This window comes from Cherax quadricarinatus, chromosome 95, assembly GCF_038502225.1.
Source record: "Cherax quadricarinatus isolate ZL_2023a chromosome 95, ASM3850222v1, whole genome shotgun sequence".
Lineage (NCBI taxonomy): Eukaryota > Metazoa > Arthropoda > Malacostraca > Decapoda > Parastacidae > Cherax > Cherax quadricarinatus.
Window position 1 is genome coordinate 273,211 of NC_091386.1, and position 26,964 is coordinate 300,174.

General features: G+C 43.3%; 1 protein-coding gene across 2 annotated transcripts in view; it reads left to right on the top strand.

The window, feature by feature from the left end:
• LOC128703913 (WD repeat-containing protein 11) overlaps positions 1 to 26,964 on the top strand; it is a 62,813-nt gene that overhangs the window by 29,017 nt on the left and 6,832 nt on the right. For both annotated transcript variants that reach the window (XM_053798785.2, XM_053798786.2), the window contains exons 10-16: positions 1,488 to 1,711; positions 12,286 to 12,468; positions 14,282 to 14,547; positions 17,616 to 17,734; positions 24,396 to 24,617; positions 24,914 to 25,082; positions 25,232 to 25,369. In XM_053798785.2, the coding sequence (XP_053654760.2) occupies positions 1,488 to 1,711; positions 12,286 to 12,468; positions 14,282 to 14,547; positions 17,616 to 17,734; positions 24,396 to 24,617; positions 24,914 to 25,082; positions 25,232 to 25,369 (1,321 nt within the window). The remainder of the gene's footprint in view (positions 1 to 1,487; positions 1,712 to 12,285; positions 12,469 to 14,281; positions 14,548 to 17,615; positions 17,735 to 24,395; positions 24,618 to 24,913; positions 25,083 to 25,231; positions 25,370 to 26,964) is intronic.

Consider the following 26,964-nt stretch of genomic DNA (forward strand, 5'->3'; position numbering starts at 1 on the left):
TGACACTAATACAGTGGACCCCCGGTTAACGATATTATTTCACTCCAGAAGTATGTTCAGGTGCCAGTACTGACCGAATTTGTTCCCATAAGGAATATTGTGAATTAGACTAGTCCATTTCAGACCCCCAAACATACACGTACAAACGCACTTACATAAATACACTTACATAATTGGTCGCATTTGGAGGTGATCGTTATGCGGGGGTCCACTGTATTGCTTAAGAATTGCCATCTCTCAGGATGACCTATATCTCACACACACACACACATAAGGTGGACAGAGACAGGATGTTCCAGAGAGGGGACACAGAAACAAGGGATAACAATTGGAACCTGAAGACTCAGACGAGTCACAGGGGTGTTAGGAAGTATTTCTTCAGTCATAGAGTTGTTAGGAAGTGGAATAGTCTAGCAAGTGATGTGGTGGAGGCAGGAACCATACATAGCTTTAAAACGAGGTATGACAAAGCTCAGGGAGCAGAGAGAGAGAGGACCTAGTAGTGATCAGTGAAGAGGCAGGGCCAAGAGCTGAGTCTCGACCCCTGCAACCACAATTAGGTGAGTACACACACATAAGAAATGGTATTTATGAAGATATGGGATATTTGCTGTTTAGAGTGACAGCCAAACTGTCATATCTGCGTGCCTCTGCGAAGACTGTGATGGTGTGAATGATGGTGAAACTGATTCTCTTTTTTTTTTGGGGGGGGGGGTTGCCTTGGTGGAACATAGCCATCATACTGAAAAAAAATAAATTTTCATCACAAGAGGGAGAGTAAAGAAAGGGGAAGGGAGTAGAAGGGAAGAAAAATTAATTTATGATTATTTATTTTTTTTATAATAAGATTTTTATTGGAAGTATTGTCCACCTGCAAAACTTGAGTCCTGGAGGTGGGAAGTATCTGCACTCTGGAGGAGGAAGGGAGTAGAAGCATAGTACAGTGTGGAGGGACATCTGAACTGTGATGTCTGCATGCTTCTGATAAGACATTGATTAAATGCAGTGGTGAACCAACATTTTTGGGGCCCTAAATCTTGAACTGTTATGAAGCTACCTTTGCAACCAGCAATATTAATATTTTTAAACAAAACCTTCTCATACAGTAGACCCAGAATATTTAAACAGTGTAGACTAAAGTTGCTTCTGGGGCCCCTCAGGGATAAGGGGCCCTGCAGCTTAAGCTTCATTACTTTCATTATAGATCCATCCCCTACCTCAGAGATGGCTAGTGTGTAAAAAAAAACACATGATTAAAAATGTAAAGTAAAAGGACACAACTGCAACTAATGTGGCATTTTATTGTGGCAACGTTTCGCTCTCCAGGAGCTTAGTCAAGCTTGACAAAGCTCCTGGAGAGCGAAACGTTGCCACAATAAAATGTCACATTAGTTGCAATTGTGTCCTTTTACTTTGCATATTGTCGGTAATTCTACCAACATTATTACAATGATTAAAAATCATCATCTTTATTATTACTCTCATAGGAACTTGGGCACCGTGTTAACCTTCGCATTTTGATGACGGGTCTGATGCCTGCTATGTCCCCTCCTCCTCTGGTGATAAGAATGTGTCCACCTCTCACCACCAGAAATATTCTCCAGTATGTTCCTCGCCTCGCTGCAGGGACACAGTCAGGAGTGGTTCAAGTGTTTAATGTTGCTACAGGAGTATTGGAGAGAGAGTTTGCCCTTCACACATACCCTGTCAGGTTAGTTATGGCCAGTTCATACGCAAATAACTCGCGTATAGGAGAGAGGAGCTCATAACTACATTTCGGTCATACTTGGTTCATTTTCAAAGTCACTTTGTAAGTGGTCCAAGTTGGACCAAAATGTCATCATAAGCTTCTCTCTCCTATGTGCAAGTTATTTGTGTATTGGTCCAGTCATGGTATTGGGCCTTTTTGTTCTTTATGGCCAGTTCCTCTTTTTCTCTTTTTTTAATACTATACATTAACCACTTGAGTTATACTGGAGTGGGAAGTATAGCAACTGCCTTCTGTAGGATACCTGAAGATGTTTCGGTTCAGAAAGTCATTTGAATTTTAATATTTATGTGGTTCTTGCAAGACAAATGTTGAACGAGTGTGGGTGAATATGTTTGCTTCCTTGCATCACTCTATTTGCGTGGGAAACACCAAGGTAGAGTAATGTGAAGTAAAATCCTGCAGTTGTGTGTCCAGGACACCAAACCTCCCTCACAGTACTAACTGCTTGAGCCAGGTGTTTGGTAGCAATAAAAAGATATAAACAGCTAACATTCTTATATATGTAATAATGTTGGTAGAATTACCGACAATATGTAAAGTAAAAGGACACAAGTGCAACTAATGTGACATTTTATTGTGGCAACGTTTCACTCTCCAGGAGCTTTGTCAAGCCGATACAAGCAGTATATGGACACAGAGGGTATATAAAGGCTCAGAGTGAGGTGCAATACTAGTGAGGTACCATTTTGATGTTCACTAGTGGTAATAGTAGTAGTAGTAGTAGTAGTAGTAGTAGTAACAATATGGTAGAGCAATTAATTCGTACATGAGAAAAAGGATATAAAAGTTATTACTTGGGTAACATAAGTTGCACTTGTGTCCTTTTACTTTACATACATTCTTATATATGCTTACTTCATATAGGTACTAGTGATAACAAGAGGAACAGTAGGAGTAATATGCGCACTACTGTGTTGCTGTACATTCAGTACAGTTGGACAAGGATATTGCAAGAAACACCTTTATTAATACTGTGGTGTAATTGATCCTTCCAAGAATAATTTATTGTTAACTCTTAATTGGAGATGGAACTTTAGGACAGTGTTTTGGTCTATGCTGGACCAGTATTAATGCATGACAATAATAACTTGAAACTCAAGACTTGATAATAGTCAATGACAGATCAAAATGTTTTCTCAAGTCTCCCCAAATTATGGGTTAATAGTGATTTGTTCCAGCCATGGTATTGTGCCTTAGTTTTTAAAAACATTTTATTTTTACTAAATTGAACACCATGATTATTAGAAACTAGTCCCACAAGAAGTGTTCAAGCAATAGGTAAACTGTACAGTGGAACCCTGGTTTACGGTATTATTTCATTCCAGAAGTATGTTCAGGTGCCAGTACTGACCGAATTTGTTCCCATAAGGAATATTGTGAATTAGATTAGTCCATTTCAGACCCCCAAACATACACATACAAATGCACTTACATAATTGGTCGCATTGGGAGCTGATCGTAAACTGGGGGTCCACTGTACCTGTAAAGTACAGAGTATCTTATAATGCTTGATAACCCACATGGAGGCAGAAACTCACGACTTTAATTGATTTGTATATTTCAACCCCCTTCTGGGATCCTCTTTTAATGATGATTAAAAAAAAATGTTCCTACACTTTGCTTCATATTTTTTTCTATATCTACTGTCTCCCACCAGGGTAGGATGACCCACTAAAGGAAACAGTCACCATTATTCATTCAACAGCTGTCTTGTCAGAAGTGCGTACACACCACATTCAAATGAGTCTTCAAACTATAACATCCCCATCTCTCCTCCAGAGTATGGTCACTGTACTTCTCTCCTCCAGAGTATGGTCACTGTACTTCTCTCCTCCAGAGTATGGTCACTGTACTTCTCTCCTCCAGAGTATGGTCACTGTACTTCTCTCCTCCAGAGTATGGTCACTGTACTTCTCTCCTCCAGAGTATGGTCACTGTACTTCCCTCCTCCAGAGTATGGTCACTGTACTTCCCTCCTCCAGAGTATGGTCACTGTACTTCCCTCCAGAGTATGGTCACTGTACTTCCCTCCAGAGTATGGTCACTGTACTTCCCACCTCCAGAGTATGGTCACTGTACTTCTCTCCTCCAGAGTATGGTCACTGTACTTCCCTCCTCCAGAGTATGGTCACTGTACTTCCCACCTCCAGAGTATGGTCACTACTTCCCACCTCCAGAGTATGGTCACTGTACTTCCCTCCTCCAGAGTATGGTCACTGTACTTCCCACCTCCAGAGTATGGTCACTGTACTTCCCACTTCCAGAGTATGGTCACTGTACTTCCCACCTCCAGAGTATGGTCACTGTACTTCCCTCTAGAGTATGGTCACTGTACTTCCCTCCTCCAGAGTATGATCACTGTACTTCTGTCCTCCAGAGTATGGTCACTGTACTTCCCTCTTCCAGAGTATGGTCACTGTACTTCCCTCTTCCAGAGTATGGTCACTGTACTTCCCTCCTCCAGAGTATGATCACTGTACTTCTCTCCTCCAGAGTATGGTCACTGTACTTCCCTCTTCCAGAGTATGGTCACTGTACTTCCCACCTCCAGAGTATGGTCACTGTACTTCCCACCTCCAGAGTATGGTCACTGTACTTCCCACTTCCAGAGTATGGTCACTGTACTTCCCACCTCCAGAGTATGATCACTGTACTTCCCACCTCCAGAGCATGGTCACTGTACTTCCCACCTCCAGAGCATGGTCACTGTACTTCCCTCCAGAGTATGGTCACTGTACTTCCCTCCAGAGTATGGTCACTGTACTTCACTCCAGAGTATGGTCACTGTACTTCCCACCTCCAGAGTATGGTCGCTGTACTTCCCTCCTCCAGAGTATGGTCACTGTACTTCCCTCCTCCAGAGTATGGTCACTGTACTTCCCTCCTCCAGAGTATGGTCACTGTACTTCCCACCTTCAGAGTATGGTCACTGTACTTCCCTCCAGAGTATGGTCACTGTCCTTCCCTCCTCCAGAGTATGGTCACTGTACTTCCCTCCTCCAGAGTATGGTCACTGTACTTCCCTCCTCCAGAGTATGGTCACTGTACTTCCCTCCTCCAGAGTATGGTCACTGTACTTCCCTCCTCCAGAGTATGGTCACTGTACTTCCCACCTCCAGAGTATGGTCACTGTACTTCCCACCTCCAGAGTATGGTCACTGTACTTCCCACCTCCAGAGTATGGTCACTGTACTTCCCACCTCCAGAGTATGGTCACTGTACTTCCCTCCTCCAGAGTATGGTCAGTGTACTTCCCTCCTCCAGAGTATGGTCACTGTACTTTCCTCCTCCAGAGTATGGTCACTCTACTTTCCTCCTCCAGAGTATGGCCACTCTACTTTCCTCCTCCAGAGTATGGTCACTGTACTTCCCTCCTCCAGAGTATGGTCACTGTACTTCCCTCCTCCAGAGTATGGTCACTGTACTTCCCTCCTCCAGAGTATGGTCACTCTACTTTCCTCCTCCAGAGTATGGTCACTGTACTTCCCTCCTCCAGAGTATGGCCACTCTACTTTCCTCCTCCAGAGTATGGTCACTCTACTTTCCTCCTCCAGAGTATGGTCACTGTACTTCCCACCTCCAGAGTATGGTCACTGTACTTCCCTCCTCCAGAGTATGGTCACTGTACTTCCCTCCTCCAGAGTATGGTCACTCTACTTTCCTCCTCCAGAGTATGGTCACTGTACTTCCCTCCTCCAGAGTATGGTCACTCTACTTTCCTCCTCCAGAGTATGGTCACTACTTCCCACCTCCAGAGTATGGTCACTGTACTTCCCTCCTCCAGAGTATGGTCACTCTACTTTCCTCCTCCAGAGTATGGTCACTGTACTTCCCTCCTCCAGAGTATGGTCACTGTACTTCCCTCCTCCAGAGTATGGTCACTGTACTTCCCTCCTCCAGAGTATGGTCACTGTACTTCCCTCCTCCAGAGTATGGTCACTGTACTTTCCTCCTCCAGAGTATGGTCACTGTACTTCCCTCCTCCAGAGTATGATCACTGTACTTCTGTCCTCCAGAGTATGGTCACTGTACTTCCCTCTTCCAGAGTATGGTCACTGTACTTCCCTCTTCCAGAGTATGGTCACTGTACTTCCCTCCTCCAGAGTATGATCACTGTACTTCTCTCCTCCAGAGTATGGTCACTGTACTTCCCTCTTCCAGAGTATGGTCACTGTACTTCCCACCTCCAGAGTATGGTCACTGTACTTCCCACCTCCAGAGTATGGTCACTGTACTTCCCACTTCCAGAGTATGGTCACTGTACTTCCCACCTCCAGAGTATGATCACTGTACTTCCCACCTCCAGAGCATGGTCACTGTACTTCCCACCTCCAGAGCATGGTCACTGTACTTCCCTCCAGAGTATGGTCACTGTACTTCCCTCCAGAGTATGGTCACTGTACTTCACTCCAGAGTATGGTCACTGTACTTCCCACCTCCAGAGTATGGTCGCTGTACTTCCCTCCTCCAGAGTATGGTCACTGTACTTCCCTCCTCCAGAGTATGGTCACTGTACTTCCCTCCTCCAGAGTATGGTCACTGTACTTCCCACCTTCAGAGTATGGTCACTGTACTTCCCTCCAGAGTATAATCACTGTCCTTCCCTCCTCCAGAGTATGGTCACTGTACTTCCCTCCTCCAGAGTATGGTCACTGTACTTCCCTCCTCCAGAGTATGGTCACTGTACTTCCCTCCTCCAGAGTATGGTCACTGTACTTCCCTCCTCCAGAGTATGGTCACTGTACTTCCCACCTCCAGAGTATGGTCACTGTACTTCCCACCTCCAGAGTATGGTCACTGTACTTCCCACCTCCAGAGTATGGTCACTGTACTTCCCACCTCCAGAGTATGGTCACTGTACTTCCCTCCTCCAGAGTATGGTCAGTGTACTTCCCTCCTCCAGAGTATGGTCACTGTACTTTCCTCCTCCAGAGTATGGTCACTCTACTTTCCTCCTCCAGAGTATGGCCACTCTACTTTCCTCCTCCAGAGTATGGTCACTGTACTTCCCTCCTCCAGAGTATGGTCACTGTACTTCCCTCCTCCAGAGTATGGTCACTGTACTTCCCTCCTCCAGAGTATGGTCACTCTACTTTCCTCCTCCAGAGTATGGTCACTGTACTTCCCTCCTCCAGAGTATGGCCACTCTACTTTCCTCCTCCAGAGTATGGTCACTCTACTTTCCTCCTCCAGAGTATGGTCACTGTACTTCCCACCTCCAGAGTATGGTCACTGTACTTCCCTCCTCCAGAGTATGGTCACTGTACTTCCCTCCTCCAGAGTATGGTCACTCTACTTTCCTCCTCCAGAGTATGGTCACTGTACTTCCCTCCTCCAGAGTATGGTCACTGTACTTCCCTCCTCCAGAGTATGATCACTGTACTTCTGTCCTCCAGAGTATGGTCACTGTACTTCCCTCTTCCAGAGTATGGTCACTGTACTTCCCTCTTCCAGAGTATGGTCACTGTACTTCCCTCCTCCAGAGTATGATCACTGTACTTCTCTCCTCCAGAGTATGGTCACTGTACTTCCCTCTTCCAGAGTATGGTCACTGTACTTCCCACCTCCAGAGTATGGTCACTGTACTTCCCACCTCCAGAGTATGGTCACTGTACTTCCCACTTCCAGAGTATGGTCACTGTACTTCCCACCTCCAGAGTATGATCACTGTACTTCCCACCTCCAGAGCATGGTCACTGTACTTCCCACCTCCAGAGCATGGTCACTGTACTTCCCTCCAGAGTATGGTCACTGTACTTCCCTCCAGAGTATGGTCACTGTACTTCACTCCAGAGTATGGTCACTGTACTTCCCACCTCCAGAGTATGGTCGCTGTACTTCCCTCCTCCAGAGTATGGTCACTGTACTTCCCTCCTCCAGAGTATGGTCACTGTACTTCCCTCCTCCAGAGTATGGTCACTGTACTTCCCACCTTCAGAGTATGGTCACTGTACTTCCCTCCAGAGTATGGTCACTGTCCTTCCCTCCTCCAGAGTATGGTCACTGTACTTCCCTCCTCCAGAGTATGGTCACTGTACTTCCCTCCTCCAGAGTATGGTCACTGTACTTCCCTCCTCCAGAGTATGGTCACTGTACTTCCCTCCTCCAGAGTATGGTCACTGTACTTCCCACCTCCAGAGTATGGTCACTGTACTTCCCACCTCCAGAGTATGGTCACTGTACTTCCCACCTCCAGAGTATGGTCACTGTACTTCCCACCTCCAGAGTATGGTCACTGTACTTCCCTCCTCCAGAGTATGGTCAGTGTACTTCCCTCCTCCAGAGTATGGTCACTGTACTTTCCTCCTCCAGAGTATGGTCACTCTACTTTCCTCCTCCAGAGTATGGCCACTCTACTTTCCTCCTCCAGAGTATGGTCACTGTACTTCCCTCCTCCAGAGTATGGTCACTGTACTTCCCTCCTCCAGAGTATGGTCACTGTACTTCCCTCCTCCAGAGTATGGTCACTCTACTTTCCTCCTCCAGAGTATGGTCACTGTACTTCCCTCCTCCAGAGTATGGCCACTCTACTTTCCTCCTCCAGAGTATGGTCACTCTACTTTCCTCCTCCAGAGTATGGTCACTGTACTTCCCACCTCCAGAGTATGGTCACTGTACTTCCCTCCTCCAGAGTATGGTCACTGTACTTCCCTCCTCCAGAGTATGGTCACTCTACTTTCCTCCTCCAGAGTATGGTCACTGTACTTCCCTCCTCCAGAGTATGGTCACTCTACTTTCCTCCTCCAGAGTATGGTCACTACTTCCCACCTCCAGAGTATGGTCACTGTACTTCCCTCCTCCAGAGTATGGTCACTCTACTTTCCTCCTCCAGAGTATGGTCACTGTACTTCCCTCCTCCAGAGTATGGTCACTGTACTTCCCTCCTCCAGAGTATGGTCACTGTACTTCCCTCCTCCAGAGTATGGTCACTGTACTTCCCTCCTCCAGAGTATGGTCACTGTACTTTCCTCCTCCAGAGTATGGTCACTGTACTTCCCTCCTCCAGAGTATGGTCACTCTACTTTCCTCCTCCAGAGTATGGTCACTGTACTTCCCTCCTCCAGAGTATGGTCACTGTACTTCCCTCCTCCAGAGTATGGTCACTGTACTTTCCTCCTCCAGAGTATGGTCACTGTACTTTCCTCCTCCAGAGTATGGTCACTTCTTCCCTCCTCCAGAGTATGGTCACTGTACTTCCCTCCTCCAGAGTATGGTCACTGTACTTCCCTCCTCCAGAGTATGGTCACTGGAGTTTCCTCCTCCAGAGTATGGTCACTGGAGTTTGCTCCTCCAGAGTATGGTCACTGTACTTCCCTCCTCCAGAGTATGGTCACTGTACTTCCCTCCTCCAGAGTATGGTCACTGGAGTTTCCTCCTCCAGAGTATGGTCACTGGAGTTTCCTCCTCCAGAGTATGGTCACTGTACTTCCCTCCTCCAGAGTATGGTCACTGGAGTTTGCTCCTCCAGAGTATGGTCACTGGAGTTTCCTCCTCCAGAGTATGGTCACTGGAGTTTCCTCCTCCAGAGTATGGTCACTGGAGTTTCCTCCTCCAGAGTATGGTCACTGTACTTCCCTCCTCCAGAGTATGGTCACTGGAGTTTGCTCCTCCAGAGTATGGTCACTGGAGTTTCCTCCTCCAGAGTATGGTCACTGGAGTTTCCTCCTCCAGAGTATGGTCACTGGAGTTTGCTCCTCCAGAGTATGGTCACTGGAGTTTGCTCCTCCAGAGTATGGTCACTGGAGTTTGCTCCTCCAGAGTATGGTCACTGGAGTTTCCTCCTCCAGAGTATGGTCACTGGAGTTTGCTCCTCCAGAGTATGGTCACTGGAGTTTGCTCCTCCAGAGTATGGTCACTGGAGTTTGCTCCTCCAGAGTATGGTCACTGGAGTTTCCTCCTCCAGAGTATGGTCACTGGAGTTTCCTCCTCCAGAGTATGGTCACTGTACTTCCCTCCTCCAGAGTATGGTCACTGTACTTCCCTCCTCCAGAGTATGGTCACTGTACTTCCCTCCTCCAGAGTATGGTCACTGGAGTTTGCTCCTCCAGAGTATGGTCACTGGAGTTTCCTCCTCCAGAGTATGGTCACTGGAGTTTCCTCCTCCAGAGTATGGTCACTGGAGTTTCCTCCTCCAGAGTATGGTCACTGTACTTCCCTCCTCCAGAGTATGGTCACTGGAGTTTGCTCCTCCAGAGTATGGTCACTGGAGTTTCCTCCTCCAGAGTATGGTCACTGGAGTTTCCTCCTCCAGAGTATGGTCACTGGAGTTTGCTCCTCCAGAGTATGGTCACTGGAGTTTGCTCCTCCAGAGTATGGTCACTGGAGTTTGCTCCTCCAGAGTATGGTCACTGGAGTTTCCTCCTCCAGAGTATGGTCACTGGAGTTTGCTCCTCCAGAGTATGGTCACTGGAGTTTGCTCCTCCAGAGTATGGTCACTGGAGTTTGCTCCTCCAGAGTATGGTCACTGGAGTTTCGTCCTCCAGAGTATGGTCACTGGAGTTTCCTCCTCCAGAGTATGGTCACTGTACTTCCCTCCTCCAGAGTATGGTCACTGTACTTCCCTCCTCCAGAGTATGGTCACTGTACTTCCCTCCTCCAGAGTATGGTCACTGTACTTCCCTCCTCCAGAGTATGGTCACTGGAGTTTCCTCCTCCAGAGTATGGTCACTGGAGTTTGCTCCTCCAGAGTATGGTCACTGTACTTCCCTCCTCCAGAGTATGGTCACTGTACTTCCCTCCTCCAGAGTATGGTCACTGGAGTTTCCTCCTCCAGAGTATGGTCACTGGAGTTTCCTCCTCCAGAGTATGGTCACTGTACTTCCCTCCTCCAGAGTATGGTCACTGTACTTCCCTCCTCCAGAGTATGGTCACTGGAGTTTCCTCCTCCAGAGTATGGTCACTGTACTTCCCTCCTCCAGAGTATGGTCACTGTACTTCCCTCCTCCAGAGTATGGTCACTGTACTTCCCTCCTCCAGAGTATGGTCACTGTACTTCCCTCCTCCAGAGTATGGTCACTGTACTTCTCTCCTCCAGAGTATGGTCACTGTACTTCTCTCCTCCAGAGTATGGTCACTGTACTTCTCTCCTCCAGAGTATGGTCACTGGAGTTTCCTCCTCCAGAGTATGGTCACTGTACTTCTCTCCTCCAGAGTATGGTCACTGTACTTCCCTCCTCCAGAGTATGGTCACTGTACTTCTCTCCTCCAGAGTATGGTCACTGGAGTTTGCTCCTCCAGAGTATGGTCACTGGAGTTTCCTCCTCCAGAGTATGGTCACTGGAGTTTGCTCCTCCAGAGTATGGTCACTGGAGTTTCCTCCTCCAGGGTATGGTCACTGGAGTTTGCTCCTCCAGAGTATGGTCACTGGAGTTTCCTCCTCCAGGGTATGGTCACTGGAGTTTGCTCCTCCAGAGTATGGTCACTGGAGTTTGCTCCTCCAGAGTATGGTCACTGTACTTCCCTCCTCCAGAGTATGGTCACTGTACTTTCCTCCTCCAGAGTATGGTCACTGTACTTCCCTCCTCCAGAGTATGGTCACTGTACTTCCCTCCTCCAGAGTATGGTCACTGGAGTTTGCTCCTCCAGAGTATGGTCACTGTACTTCCCTCCTCCAGAGTATGGTCACTGTACTTCCCTCCTCCAGAGTATGGTCACTGTACTTCCCTCCTCCAGAGTATGGTCACTGTACTTCCCTCCTCCAGGACTCAAGTCCGGCTGACAGTTTTCTTACATTCCTTCATAAAACATAATACATGACAATAAATTATGACTACTCATATTTTATTTATGTTCCAGTTGTCTCATATCTGCCTTCAGTTATTGTCTTATCATAATTTTTTACTTATAATACCTTGCGAATGATTTTCTTAATTCAAAATTAATTTTTATTGTTACTTAACCCTTAAACGGTTCAAACGTATATATACGTTTTTTCAACATTTGAAAGTATGTAAAAAAATGTACATCGTTTTTTTTTTTTTTACATTTGAAAATGTGTAAAAAAACTTTTATCTACTTTTTTCTACCCCTCAAGGAAGGTTCCTTGATGTTGGTGAGGGGCTCTTGATTTAGGGAATTGGATCTGTGCTCCAGTTCCCCGAATTAAGCCTGAATGCCTTCCACATCCCCCCCCCCCCAGGCGCTGTATAATCCTCCGGGTTTAGCGCTTCCCCCTTGATTATAATAATAATAATAATACTTTTTTCTATATATTTGAAAATATGTAAAAAAACATAGATCTACTTTTGGAGCACTACAGATTTGAACGTCGATCTATTTGGACCGTTTAAGGGCTAATTATTATATTTCTCTACCTCCTGTCTTTCTCCTGTCTCTGTCCTTCTCTCGTGTACTGGCTCCCTTTCCTTTGTGTATTAGTGTGTGACTAGTTCATGGTTCAGGATGGACTGAAACGTCATAAGTTTCTTCTTTGTGCAGATTATTTGTGTATTGTTCCAGTCGTGGTATTGTACCTTTTTATTCTTTATTTTATTGTTTGTGTTTGCCCTTTGCAGAGGTGTTGAGTGGACAAGCTTAACTTCCATCTTGTCCTTTGGTCACCAACCTCTCAGCAACAGTCAGGGCCTCGTACGTAATGAACTCATGTACACTGACATCCTCACAGGACGAACTATTACCTTAAGACCAAACAAGAGTGATGAAACAAGCATTGACATGGTCAGAGTCTCTTACCTAAAGTAAGTATCTTTTATCTTGTATAGAACACGGGTAGTAGTGAACTTCTTCAAGAGTAACGTGAATGTTCCTTCAACATGTTCGGTAGTGGTATAAAATACCAACACAACGGAAAAAAAGACACAGGTGCAGTACAGTGCAATTCTTTGTTGACCATGTTTTGCCCACACAGTGGGCTTTATCATGTCAAAAAGAGAACTGTTTGTGACTTGGTAAAGCCCACTGTGTGGGTGAAATGTTGTCAATAAAGGATTACATTATACTGCATTTGTGTCTATTTTTCCATGTTCAGTAATGCTCAGGGTGAAGTTTCATAAACACTGATTACTGAAAAGTCAGAAACTGCTTGGTCTGAAAAATAAACATGGGTAAAATATATGAGTGGAGTCAAGTATTTTTGAAGACTTGATGTGCTGTTGGAGTGTGAGTAAGGTAACATTTATGAAGGGATTCAGGGAAACTGGTTAGCTGGGCTTGAGTCCTGGAGGTGGGGCATACAGTGCCTTCACTCTGAAGGAGGGTGGGGATGTTGCAGTTGGAAGAGTCATCTGAACTGATATCAGCTTGCATCAGGCAAGACAGTGATTGAATGAGTAACAATAAAAATATTTCCTCATTTACAGGTCACCCTACCTTGATGGGAGATGGCTGGTGTGTTAAACGAATATACATGTACAGTGGACCCCCAGTTCGCGATGCTATCGGTATCCGATAAATCTGGTAGCCGATGCATTATATTGTCAAAAATTTGCCTCGGTTCCCATTACAAAACCCGGTATGCAATGCGATTCGTACGAGACGTGTCCATGTGTGGCCTGAACTGCCCCGTGTGTGCCAGTGTTTACAAGCCAGCCAGTGTGCGCGCATCTAAGGATACATTCGGTACATTCCATATTATCCATATTATCACTGTTTTTGGTGCTTGTTTCTGCAAAATAAGTCACCATGGGCCCCAAGAAAGCTTCTAGTGCCAACCCTGTGGTAAAAAGGGTGAGAATTAGTATGGAAATTAAGAAAGATTTTGAAGGGTTTGGGGCTAACCCTGAGAAGCCTATGCCGGTTGTGGACTCCATTGTGCCTACTTCAAAGATTAAGGAAATGTGTGCACAGTGGGTTGAACTGCAAACCTTTATGGATGAAAATCACCCTAACACAGCTATTGCAAGCCGTGCTGATGACTATTACAATGACGATGTTGTGGCCCATTTTAGACAAATCTTAAAGGAACGGGAGGTACAGAGCTCTATGGACAGATATGTTGTGCGACAGAAGTCCAGTGATTCTCAAGCTGGTCCTAGTGACATTAAAAGAAGAAGGGAAGTAACCCCGGAAAAGGACTTGCTACCTCAAGTCCTAATGGAAGGGGATTCCCCTTCTAAACAATAGGTTCAACACACTCCCCTCCTCCCATCCCATCAATCATCACCAGATCTTCGTTAAAGGTAAGTGTCAATTATTCTATTGTTATTATTCTATTGTTATTGTAATTATTCTATTGCATTAAACTTAATATTTCATGTGGTAAAAGTTTTTTTTTTCATACTTTTGGGTGTCTTGCACGGATGAATTTGATTTCCATTATTTCTTATGGGGAAAATTGATTCGCTTTCCGATAATTTTGGTTTACGATGAGCTCTCAGGAATGGATTAATATCGCGAACTGGGGGTCCACTATATGTGGAAAGTGTTTCTTTTTCGGGTCACCTTGCCTCGGTGGGAGATGGCCAGTGTGTTAAAATAAATATACTATTCCTAAGTTGCAACATTTTGGATCACAGTTTTTGTTAATTTTACACTCCCCTACTAACTTCTCAGGCAATATTTCATAGTAGTCTTCAAAGAAGATCCATTTGAACTGTGGGATGCCAGGAAGCTAGTACCGCTGAGGACGATGCCACGTCGGTTTCCTCGGGTGTCAGCTCTGGAGTGGTCCCCAACCAGTCATGTCAAGACACGGCGGGACTCTGAGAGTCACAGAGCAACAGAGACTGAGCCTGGGAAAAATGAGTCACTTGTTCCCAAAGAAGCACCACATACCGAAGCATCAATGACAGAGTCCATGTTATCCCTGGCTGATGTAGGTAAGATGCTTTGTGCTAGTGTCACTTGTCTCTTTACATTTTAAATGTCAAGAAATTCAGAAATGTTTCAGAATGGAAGCTTATAACCCACAAGGAAGAAAATTTATGTATTTTAACTCCTATTGAGGTCCTCTTCGGCAGATATATATTGGCTGAAGAGAAACCCAGTTGGGGGTCAAAGTACTGTGTGCAACTAAGTTTTCTTCTACTTTTTGTCTCCTATATGGATCATATTCTTCCACTGACAAGTATATACGCATTACATTTTGATGTGCCAACATTTTTTCAATATATGTATTTATGTTGTTAGGTGGAATTATTTGCAGTTTAGTACAGTATAAATCAGTCTAGTGATACTCTTGTAAACTAGAGTATGCTGGAAAATACCTACCATATTTTCTGGCATATAAAATGCATGAGCATTACACAAATAACCCGCACATAAAAGAGAGAATCTTACGACGACATTTCGGTCCGACTTGGACCGTTCCAGTCACGGTATTGTGCCTTTTTTGCTAGTTATGCATGAGCATATAGGACATAAGACAATGTTTCCAAGCATTTGTAATGTATCGTTAGTTAACAACTGTAAAATGTAACCCTTAATCCTGATCTTGAGCATATAAGGCACAGTCTGATTTTCCAAGACTTTTTGTGGGAAAAGAAAGCATGCCTTATTTGCCAGAAAATACAGTAAATGAGACTGGAACCACAGGAGGTCCACCATCTTGTAAATGCACTAAGTTACACACGTCCACACTTACAAGTGTAGCACTGAAGACTCGGTTAACACTTTCCAACTGTCCAGCCATAGTATAAACATGTGAGAAATATCCATCCTTTGTTTTCTTTTTTTTATATACAAATAACTTGGTTATTTTCATATAGTCGGACTTGAGTCCTGGAAATGGGAAGTACAGCGCCTGCACTTTAAAGGAGGGGTTCGGGATATTGGCAGTTTGGAGGGATATGTTGTGTATCTTTATACATTTATGCTTCTAAACTGTTGTATTCTGAGCATCTCTGCAAAAACAGTGATAATGTGTGAGTGAGGTGAAAGTGTTGAATGATGATGAAAGTATTTTCTTTTTGGGGATTTTCTTTCTTTTTTGGTTCACCCTGCCTCGGTGGGAGACGGCCGACTCGTTGGAAAAAAAAAAAAAACTTGGTTGCAAGTTGAAAGACCAGGAAAACATTTTGTTTTATTAGTTGAAAGATCAGCATTATAAGTATGGACGAAATAAATGTGTTTAAATAAGGTGGTCAGTTTAGTTATAATAATTTTGAGTTAAGATTTGACCTCATAAAGGAATTTAGTTTTAAATTGTAGTGAAATATTTGAGATGTGACATGCATTTGTGATTTAATTATGCCATCTTTCGTGTTACCAAGTCATCATGGCCCATAAAGTGCACAGTAAACAGGCAGCGTCTCTGAATATCAAACAGGAAATTATGAAAAAGATTATGCAGGAGCTAGAATTAGTGCATTGGTGTGTGAGTATGACTTTCCACGATCAGCCATCTCTACTATTATTAAGCGAAAAGATATAAAGGGTATTAAAGTGGGTGACAAATCTTAGCTAGCAAAAAAAAATCAGAGAAATTATCGGAGAGATGGAAAGACTTGTTACTGTGGATAAGAGAGAAGCATATGAAGGGAGATATAATGCCTGTAAGTTACACCTGTGAGCCAGCACTCTATGAACCTTGTAGGATTAGCACTTAGTTCGGATCATATTAATAATAATAATGTGAGCATACAAGTTCAGGGTACAGTAAAAGTTGTCCTTCCGGGGTCTTGGAATGAATTACCATAGAACCATGTATTTTGGGGTTTGAGTTACATACGTCTTATGGAATGGACTAATATATTAACTCGAGGGACCATTGCACTTGGGAGTCGGAAGATGGGTCAGTGAAAGATGAAGTGAACCAAAGAATTGACAAGGAGAAAGAATGTGGGTAATGCAGTGAAACATCTGTGGAACAAAGAGCCTTATCCATGGAGGCAAAAAAGGGGAATGTACCAGAGTATAGTGGCACCAACACTTGTATAGGTGTGAAGCATGGGTTTTAAATATTACATCCAGGAGGTTGAAAGCAGTGAGGTGTTGTATTTGAGGGCAGTGCATTGTGTGAGCATTATGCAGAGAATTCATAACTAGGAGATTAGAAGACAGTGTGGGGTTACCAAAAGTATTATTCAGGAGAATGGAGTAAAACAGGATTACTAGAAAAGCATATAAATCTGGGGCAGAGAGGAGAAGGGGTAAGAATCATATCAGGAAGGGTTGGGGGGAAGGGGTAAGGGAGATTTTGAGTGCCAAGGGGCTTGGACATCCAACAAGCTTGTGTGAGTGTATGAGATAGGAGTGATTATCAAATTGTATACAATACCGACAGGTTGGTAGATAAGACACACAGGCAACATTTAGGCAACTTTATTCCGAAACGTTTCGCCTACACAGTAGGCTTCTTCAGTCGAGTACAGAAAGTAGGAGGGAGCAGTAAAGATTGATTACATCGTCTTCACATCTTTACTGCTCCCGCCTACTTTCTGTACTCGACTGAAGAAGCCTACTGTGTAGGCGAAACGTTTCGGAATAAAGTTGCCTAAATGTTGCCTATGTGAGATAGGAGTGAGTGGAGGCAAATGGTATCTTTTATTTGATGTGCTGTTGGGGTATGAGCAAAGTAACATTTATGAAGGGATTCAGAGAACCCATTAGCAGGACTTGAGTCCAGGAAGGGAAAGGTACAGTGCCTGAACTCTGAAGGAGAGGTGGGTTTGTGGCAGTCGGGTCATCTGAGCTGTGATGTCAGCATGAATGATTGTGAAAGTCGTTTTGTTTTTTCTTTTTCAGTTTTTCAGGCCACCTTACCTCAGTGGGGGATGGCTGGTAAGTCAAAAACAAAATAATTTTAAGTTGCAGTACTAGGAGCACAAGTTTATTTGTGAATTTGAGGATCTACTACACAACATTTCATCCATAGCTAGCCTATCCTTATGGCTAGCTCTCCCCACAAATAATCATACAGTGTCAATATTTTATTTATTTCCATCAGGAGGAGACAAATCAAGCATTGCTAAAGAATCCTTTGTTTTTACCGACACGGAAGGTCAACTCTACCACTTCTCAGTCGAGGGCAATGTGATCAAGGATGGGACAAAAGTTCCACCAGATGTAAGTACACTACAGTAGGGATCCAACTTATGGCATACAGTGGACCCCTGGTTAACGATATTTTTTCACTCCAGAAGTATGTTCAGGTGCCAGTACTGACCGAATTTGTTCCCATAAGGAATATTGTGAAGTAGATTAGTCCATTTCAGACCCCCAAACATACACGTACAAACGCACTTACATAAATACACTTACATAATTGGTCGCATTCGGAGGTGATCGTTATGCGGGGGTCCACTGTAATTATTTTTTTTTTAACACACCTGCCATCCCCCACCTTGGCAGGTATCTTTGATGGGTTCTGAGAGTTTTTCTTCTCCCAGGACCTGGCCATGGGCCAGGCTTGTCTGGTTCTCCCTGGTCAACCAGGCTGTTGCTGCTGTTGGTGGTCCTGGGCCAGGCATGTCTGGTGCTTGCCTGGTCAACCAGGCTATTGCTTAGGATGACCTAAATAGAAAAACTTAAGTTTTTCTTTTTACATTTATTAATTTATACGGAGAACGGGTTACTAGCCCCTTGCTTCTGGCATTTTAGTTGCCTACGGAGGAAGAATATGACATTGATATTTTCATAAAAAAAAACTTACTTGGACAGTCAGAACTCGGAACTTGTTATTCCATAGACACTTGTGTTATAATAGGCGATGCATTCCTGAACCATAATATTTCATGTTAAGTTTAATTTTTACACTTTAATAATTTTTACATGATACTGTACATTTAATACAATGCATTTTTAATTGCAAATAGTGCCGAACAACATTTATTTAATGTGTACATGTTAACTAAATTATAGGTAGTAGGTTGGTAGACAGCAACCGCCCAGGGAGGTACTACCGTCCTGCCAAGTGAGTGTAAAACGAAAGCCTGTAATTGTTTTACACGATGGTAGGATTGCTGGTGTCTTTTTTTCTGTCTCATAAACATGCAAGGTTTCAGGTACGTCTTGCTACTTCTACTTACACTTAGGTCACACTACACATACATGTACAAGCATATATATACACACCCCTCTGGGTTTTCTGCCATTTTCTTTCTAGTTCTTGTTCTTGTTTATTTCCTCTTATCTCCATGAGGAAGTGGAACAGAATTCTTCCTCCGTAAGCCATGAGTGTTGTAAGAGGCGACTAAAATGACAAGAGCAAGGGGCTAGTAACCCCTTCTCCTGTATAAATTACTAAATTTGAAAAGAGAAACTTTCGTTTTTCTTTTTGGGCCACCCTGCCTTGGTGGGATACGGCCGGTTTGTTGAAAGTAGAAAGAAAGAAGTTCTTGTTCTTGTTTATTTCCTCTTACCTCCATGGGGAAGTGGAACAGAATTCTTCCTCCGTAAGCCATGCATGTTGTAAGAGGCGACTAAAATACCAGGAGCAAGGGGCTAGTAACCCCTTCTTCTGTATATATTACTAAATGTAAAAGGAGAAACTTTCATTTTTCCTTTTGGGCCACTCCACCTCGGTGGGATACGGCCAGTGTGCTGAAAGATGTTAACTAAATTATAGGTAGTAGGTTGGTAGACAGCAACCACCCAGGGAGGTACTACCGTCCTGCCAAGTGAGTGTTAAACGAAAGCCTGTAATTGTTTTACATGATGGTAGGATTGCTGGTGTCTTTTGTCTGTCTCATAAATATGCAAGATTACAGGTATGTCTTGCTACTTCTACTTACACTTAGGTCACACTACACATACATGTACAAGCATGTATATACACACCCCACTGGGTTTTCTTCTATTTTCTTACTAGCTCTTTTTTTTTTTTTTTTTTTTTCAACAAGTCGGCCGTCTCCCACCGAGGCAGGGTGACCCAAAAAAGAAAGAAAATCCCCAAAAAGAAAATACTTTCATCATCATTCAACACTTTCACCACACTCGCACACTGTCACTGTTTTTGCAGAGGTGCTCAGAATACAACAGTTTAGAAGCATACACATATAAAGATACACAACATATCCCTCCAAACTGCCAATATCCCAAACCCCTCCTTTAAAGTGCAGGCATTGTACTTCCCATTTCCAGGACTCAAATCCGACTATATGAAAATAACCGGTTTCCCTGAATTTTTTTTTTTTTTTTTTCAACAAGTCGGCCGTCCCCCACCGAGGCAGGGTGACCCCAAAAAAAGAAAGAAAATCCCCAAAAAGAAAATACTTTCATCATCATTCAACACTTTCACCACACTCGCACATTATCACTGTTTTTGCAGAGGTACTCGGAATACAACAGTTTAGAAGCATACACATATGAAGATACACAACATATCCCTCCAAACTGCCTGAATCCCTTCACTAAATATTACCCTGCTCACACTCCAACAGATCGTCAGGTCCCAAGTACCATTCGTCTCCATTCACTCCTATCTAACACGCTCACGCATGCTTGCTGGAAGTCCAAGCCCCTTGCTCACAAAACCTCCTTTACCCCCTCTCTCCAACCCTTTCGAGGACGACCCCTACCCCGCCTTCCTTCCCCTATAGATTTATATGCTTTCTATGTCATTCTTCTTTGATCCATTCTCTCTAAATGACCAAACCACCTCAACAACCCCTCTTCTGCCCTCTGACTAATACTTTTATTAACTCCACACCTTTTCCTAATTTCCACACTCCAAATTTTCTGCATAATATTTACACCACACATTGCCCTTAAACAGGACATCTCCACTGCCTCCAACTGTCTCCTCGCTGCTGCATTTACCACCCAAGCTTCACACCCATATAAGAATGTTGGTACTACTATACTTTCATACATTTCCTTCTTTGCCTCCATAGATAACGTTTTTTGACTCCACATATACCTCAACGCACCACTCACCTTTTTTCCCTCATCAATTCTATGATTAACCTCATCCTTCATAAATCCATCCGCCGACACGTTAACTCCCAAGTATCTGAAAACATTCACTTCTTCCATACTCTTCCTCCCCAATTTGATATCCAATTTTTCTTTATCTAAATCATTTGACACCCTCATCACCTTACTCTTTTCTATGTTCACTTTCAACTTTCTACCTTTACACACATTCCCAAACTCATCCAGTAACCTTTGCAATTTTTCTTTAGAATCTCCTATAAGCACAGTATCATCAGCAAAAAGTAACTGTGTCAATTCCCATTTTGAATTTGATTCCCCAAAATTTAATCCCACCCCTCTCCCGAACACCCTAGCATTTACTTCTTTTACAACCCCATCTATAAATATATTAAACAACCATGGTGACATTGCACATCCCTGTCTAAGACCTACTTTTACCGGGAAGTATTCTCCCTCTCTTCTACACACCCTAACCTGAGCCTCACTTTATTTATTTTATTATCACACCGGCCGATTCCCACCAAGGCAGGGTGGCCCGAAAAAGAAAAACTTTCACCATCATTCACTCCATCACTGTCTTGCCAGAAGGGTGCTTTACACTACAGTTTTTAAACTGCAACATTAACACCCCTCCTTCAGAGTGCAGGCACTGTACTTCCCATCTCCAGGACTCAAGTCCGGCCTGCCGGTTTCCCTGAATCCCTTCATAAATGTTACTTTGCTCACACTCCAACAGCACGTCAAGTATTAAAAACCATTTGTCTCCATTCACTCCTATCAAACACGCTCACGCATGCCTGCTGGAAGTCCAAGCCCCTCGCACACAAAACCTCCTTTACCCCCTCCCTCCAACCCTTCCTAGGCCGACCCCTACCCCGCCTTCCTTCCACTACAGACTGATACACTCTTGAAGTCATTCTGTTTCGCTCCATTCTCTCTACATGTCCGAACCACCTCAACAACCCTTCCTCAGCCCTCTGGACAACAGTTTTGGTAATCCCGCACCTCCTCCTAACTTCCAAACTACGAATTCTCTGCATTATATTCACACCACACATTGCCCTCAGACATGACATCTCCACTGCCTCCAGCCTTCTCCTCGCTGCAACATTCATCACCCACGCTTCACACCCATATAAGAGCGTTGGTAAAACTATACTCTCATACATTCCCCTCTTTGCCTCCAAGGACAAAGTTCTTTGTCTCCACAGACTCCTAAGTGCACCACTCACTCTTTTTCCCTCATCAATTCTATGATTCACCTCATCTTTCATAGACCCATCTGCTGACACGTCCACTCCCAAATATCTGAATACGTTCACCTCCTCCATACTCTCTCCCTCCAATCTGATATTCAATCTTTCATCACCTAATCTTTTTGTTATCCTCATAACCTTACTCTTTCCTGTATTCACCTTTAATTTTCTTCTTTTGCACACCCTACCAAATTCATCCACCAATCTCTGCAACTTCTCTTCAGAATCTCCCAAGAGCACAGTGTCATCAGCAAAGAGCAGCTGTGACAACTCCCACTTTGTGTGTGATTCTTTATCTTTTAACTCCACGCCTCTTGCCAAGACCCTCGCATTTACTTCTCTTACAACCCCATCTATAAATATATTAAACAACCACGGTGACATCACACATCCTTGTCTAAGGCCTACTTTTACTGGGAAAAAATTTCCCTCTTTCCTACATACTCTAACTTGAGCCTCACTATCCTCGTAAAAACTCTTCACTGCTTTCAGTAACCTACCTCCTACACCATACACTTGCAACATCTGCCACATTGCCCCCCTATCCACCCTGTCATACGCCTTTTCCAAATCCATAAATGCCACAAAGACCTCTTTAGCCTTATCTAAATACTGTTCACTTATATGTTTCACTGTAAACACCTGGTCCACACACCCCCTACCTTTCCTAAAGCCTCCTTGTTCATCTGCTATCCTATTCTCCGTCTTACTCTTAATTCTTTCAATTATAACTCTACCATACACTTTACCAGGTACACTCAACAGACTTATCCCCCTATAATTTTTGCACTCTCTTTTATCCCCTTTGCCTTTATACAAAGGAACTATGCATGCTCTCTGCCAATCCCTAGGTACCTTACCTTCTTCCATACATTTATTAAATAATTGCACCAACCACTCCAAAACTATATCCCCACCTGCTTTTAACATTTCTATCTTTATCCCATCAATCCCGGCTGCCTTACCCCCTTTCATTTTACCTACTGCCTCACGAACTTCCCCCACACTCACAACTGGCTCTTCCTCACTCCTACAAGATGTTATTCCTCCTTGCCCTATACACGAAATCACAGCTTCCCTTTTACCGGGAAGTATTCTCCCTCTCTTCTACACACCCTAACCTGAGCCTCACTATCCTCATAAAAGCTCTTTACAGCATTTAGTAACTTACCACCTATTCCATATACTTGCAACATCTGCCACATTGCTCCTCTATCCACTCTATCATATGCCTTTTCTAAATCCATAAATGCAATAAAAACTTCCCTACCTTTATCTAAATACTGCTCACATATATTCTCAGTAGTAGTAACCAGTTACCAGTAACCACTGTACCAGTTGACTCACGACCAACCGTCTCTGCCTGAGTCACTGTCTGAACTCATATTGTGCTGTCCTAGCACTATTCAAAGACCCCCTCACATATGGGTACTGTGGGCGGCCAGTCAGTCAGTGTTACGAGAGGAGCAAGGAGACTAGGTCACGGCTGTAAGGGCTCTCTCCACATTATCTGTAATTATACGTACTACCAGCCTACGTGAGTATTATTTTACCCAATCCACGTGTTCGAACTCCCACATGATAATATGCTTCAATGTAAACACTTGATCTACACATCCCCTACCCACTCTGAAACCTCCTTGCTCATCCGCAATCCTACATTCTGTCTTACCTCTAATTCTTTCAATTATAACCCTACCGTACACTTTTCCTGGTATACTAGTTCTTGTTCTTGTTTATTTCCTCTTACCTCCATGGGGAAGTGGAACAGAATTCTTCCTCCGTAAGCCATGTGTGTTGTAAGAGGCGACTAAAATGCCGGGAACAAGGGGCTAGTAACCCCTTCTCCCGTATAAATTACTAAATTTAAGAGAAACTTTGGTTTTTCTTTTTGGGCCACCCTGCCTTGGTGGGATACGGCCAGTGTGTTGAAAGAAAGAATGAATATTAACTAAATATAATAGAAGTAGAATACAGTATATAGTACAGTATTTACATTGAATAATGATACTGTCTTGCATATTGGAAGTTACTGCTCCTTGCTGGGAGCAAAGGGCTAGTAACTCCTTCCATACAAATTACTAAATGTAAATTGAAAATCTTTTGCCGCTCTGTTTCCGTCACCCTGCCTTGGTGGGCGAGTGAGGTGAGTCAGGACCTTATTGTATGTCTTACCTGCAGTGGATTCTTGGTACATTTCGCTTTTTTAAATAATTGTAAAGCAGTTTATGGGAAACCCTTCATAAATTGGATCACACCAAGAGCCTTTTCACTGCATCATAGAAGCTCCTCTTTTAAGTACAGCACAGTATATCCTTTTCATGTCTAGGCAGTCTGCAGTATTAAAGAGCTTATTTAAATATTTCTAAAGACATTTCTGTATTAATTTATACACTTCCAACTTTGTGATTATTATATATTTGTATTACCCTTGTTGATATATACACACGTATCTTCTTGAGCTGTACATTTTAACTCTGTGTATCCTTGTCGTCATGCAGCTGTGGGTGCGCATTTATTTAAATAATTAAAGTTTTTATTCTAGCTAAGAAATTTTCAGAACTTCAAAGATTTTATTTCTTGTACACCCACAGTCTCAGATGAGTGCTATCACCTCCATCGCTTGGAAGAGCCACGAGATAGTGCTGAGTGATGCTGATGGTAACCTGATAGTGTGGGACCTGAAAACTCGCATCTCCAGACATATAGCCACTCATCGGGGTTGGATTCGCAAAGTGCGCTTTGCCCCAGGACGAGATAACATGAAACTTGTTGTGCTTTTTGCTGATGGAATTGATATCTGGGATGTGAGAGATGTAAGTGTGATGAATGTCGTGATTTTTTCCCCCTCTCATAATAGCAAGAAATTAATATTCCTGATAAACTTATGAATTTATTTAGAGATTAATATTCCTGATAGACATCATAATTTATGTAATGGAATGCTTGGGTCATGTGAGTTGTGATGTTGGTACATCTTTGGCAAGGAAGCTGATCCACCATATTAGTGAGGTATGTCTGTAGTGACTTTGTTTCTTTTCACCTGACTCATTTGCTCTATGTACACAGTAGATTATTTATTTGCTTAGATTTCTCAATCTTATTTTGTTAGGTGGTGCTAGTGAGCCAGGTAAAGTCACCACGGGATATTGTGAAAGTGGTGGATGTGGACTGGGGAGCATCAGACCGTCCTGTTCTGGCTACCATTGACGGATGCCTTCGGGTGATGGACATGGCGCTTAAGTCTTCCAGTACTCCAATATACCAGTATTGTACCAAAGGTTTGTTGTACAAAGTCCTTTACCATTAATTTTACTGAGCTTGTTTTAGCTACTTGTGCATTAAACCATGTAAGGCCTGTAAAAATAAATTATATAAAAAAGCAAGTAAATAACTTATTAATTATTCTCTATTTATTATATTTTTGCAGAGCCAATAGTATCTCCTTACCTGTTAGCTGGTGAGGCTTCACTCAACCTGCGAACTTTGATGACCCAGCAGCCATGGCGACCACATTACTCTCTCTCATTCACAGGAGAAGATGGCTTCACACCAGAACAACTGCACAGTAAGTTGGCAGTGTTTGTTTATACCTATGTTGCTTGTACCCTACATCCTGCCTCCCCAACACTGGCTTACCTTAAGACTTGATCATTTGTTGGTGGTGCTCCTCCACCAAGAGAGTGAGTGTAAGAAATATTTGGCAAAGAACTATACTCCCACTTGCTTTGAGTATCTCAGTTTTTTTTTTAATACACCGGCTGTTTCCCACTGAGGCCGGGTGATCCGAAAAAGAAGAAACGCTTTCATCATCATCATCATTCACTCCATCACTGTCTTGCCAGAGGCATGCCTATGCTACAGTTAAAAAACTGAAACATATTAACACCCGAGCTTCAGAGTGCAGGCACTGTACTTCCCACCTCCAGGACTCAAGTCTGACTAACTGGTTTCTCAGAATCCCTTCATAAATGTTACTTTGCTCACACTCCAACAGCACATAAAAAATTATAAGGCAAAAAACTATATCCCCACCTGCTCTGATTATCTCAGTCTCTATATGGTATTTTTTTTTTTTTCAACAAGTTGGCCGTCTCCCAACGAGGCAGGGTGACCCAAAAAAGAAAGAAAATCCCCAAAAAGAAAATGCTTTCATCATCATTCAACACTTTCACCACACTCACACATAATCACTGTTTTTGCAGAGGTGCTCAGAATACAACAGTTTAGAAGCATATACGTATAAAGATACACAACATATCCCTCCAAACTGCCAATATCCCAAACCCCTCCTTTAAAGTGCAGGCATTGTACTTCCCATTTCCAGGACTCAAGTCCGACTATATGAAAATAACCGGTTTCCCTGAATCCCTTCACTAAATATTACCCTGCTCACACTCCAACTGATCGTCAGGTCTATTATTACATAGTATTATTACATAGTATTATTACATAGTAATAAAACTGTAGTACTCCATGGGGAAGTAAAGAAAAATTCCTCCTCTGTAAGCCATGCATGTCATAAGGGGCAACTAAAATGCTGAGAGCAAGGAAAAACCTTCACATTTTCTTCTTTTTGGGTCACCCTGCCTTGGTGGGAGATGGCCGTTGTATTAAAAACTAGTAATAATAATCTTGCTATCATCATCCACAGATTAATAAACAGTAAACAGTTATACCACACAGGTTCATTACACTTAGGTTTAAGGAATCTGTAATATATATAGGCAGGCCCCATTTATGCAGCAGGTTATGTTCTGGACTGCTGCTGTAAAGTGAAAATCACAGTAAAGTGAGATGTAGCCTTTTTCACTTTCAAATGCATATAAACACCTAATAACATTTTTACAATATCATATATTTAGTGAGCATTAGAGCCAGGCCTAAAATTGCATGTACAGTACACATATTACTTACCTTAAAATATTTTTGTCCAAATCTTATAGTGAGTGGTGAATATATTTATTGTAGGAAGTCTGAATAAATGAAGAACGAGCGTAATTAAAAACCTCTGCATTAGTGAAATGCAGTAAAACAAAATGCTGTAAAGTGAGGCCCTCCTGTACAGGTTATGTTGAAATAATGCAGGACACCACCTTTATAGATGTGAGCTCTTTTTCTGTAGATGCATTTAAGAACATAAGAAAGGAGGAGCACTGCAGG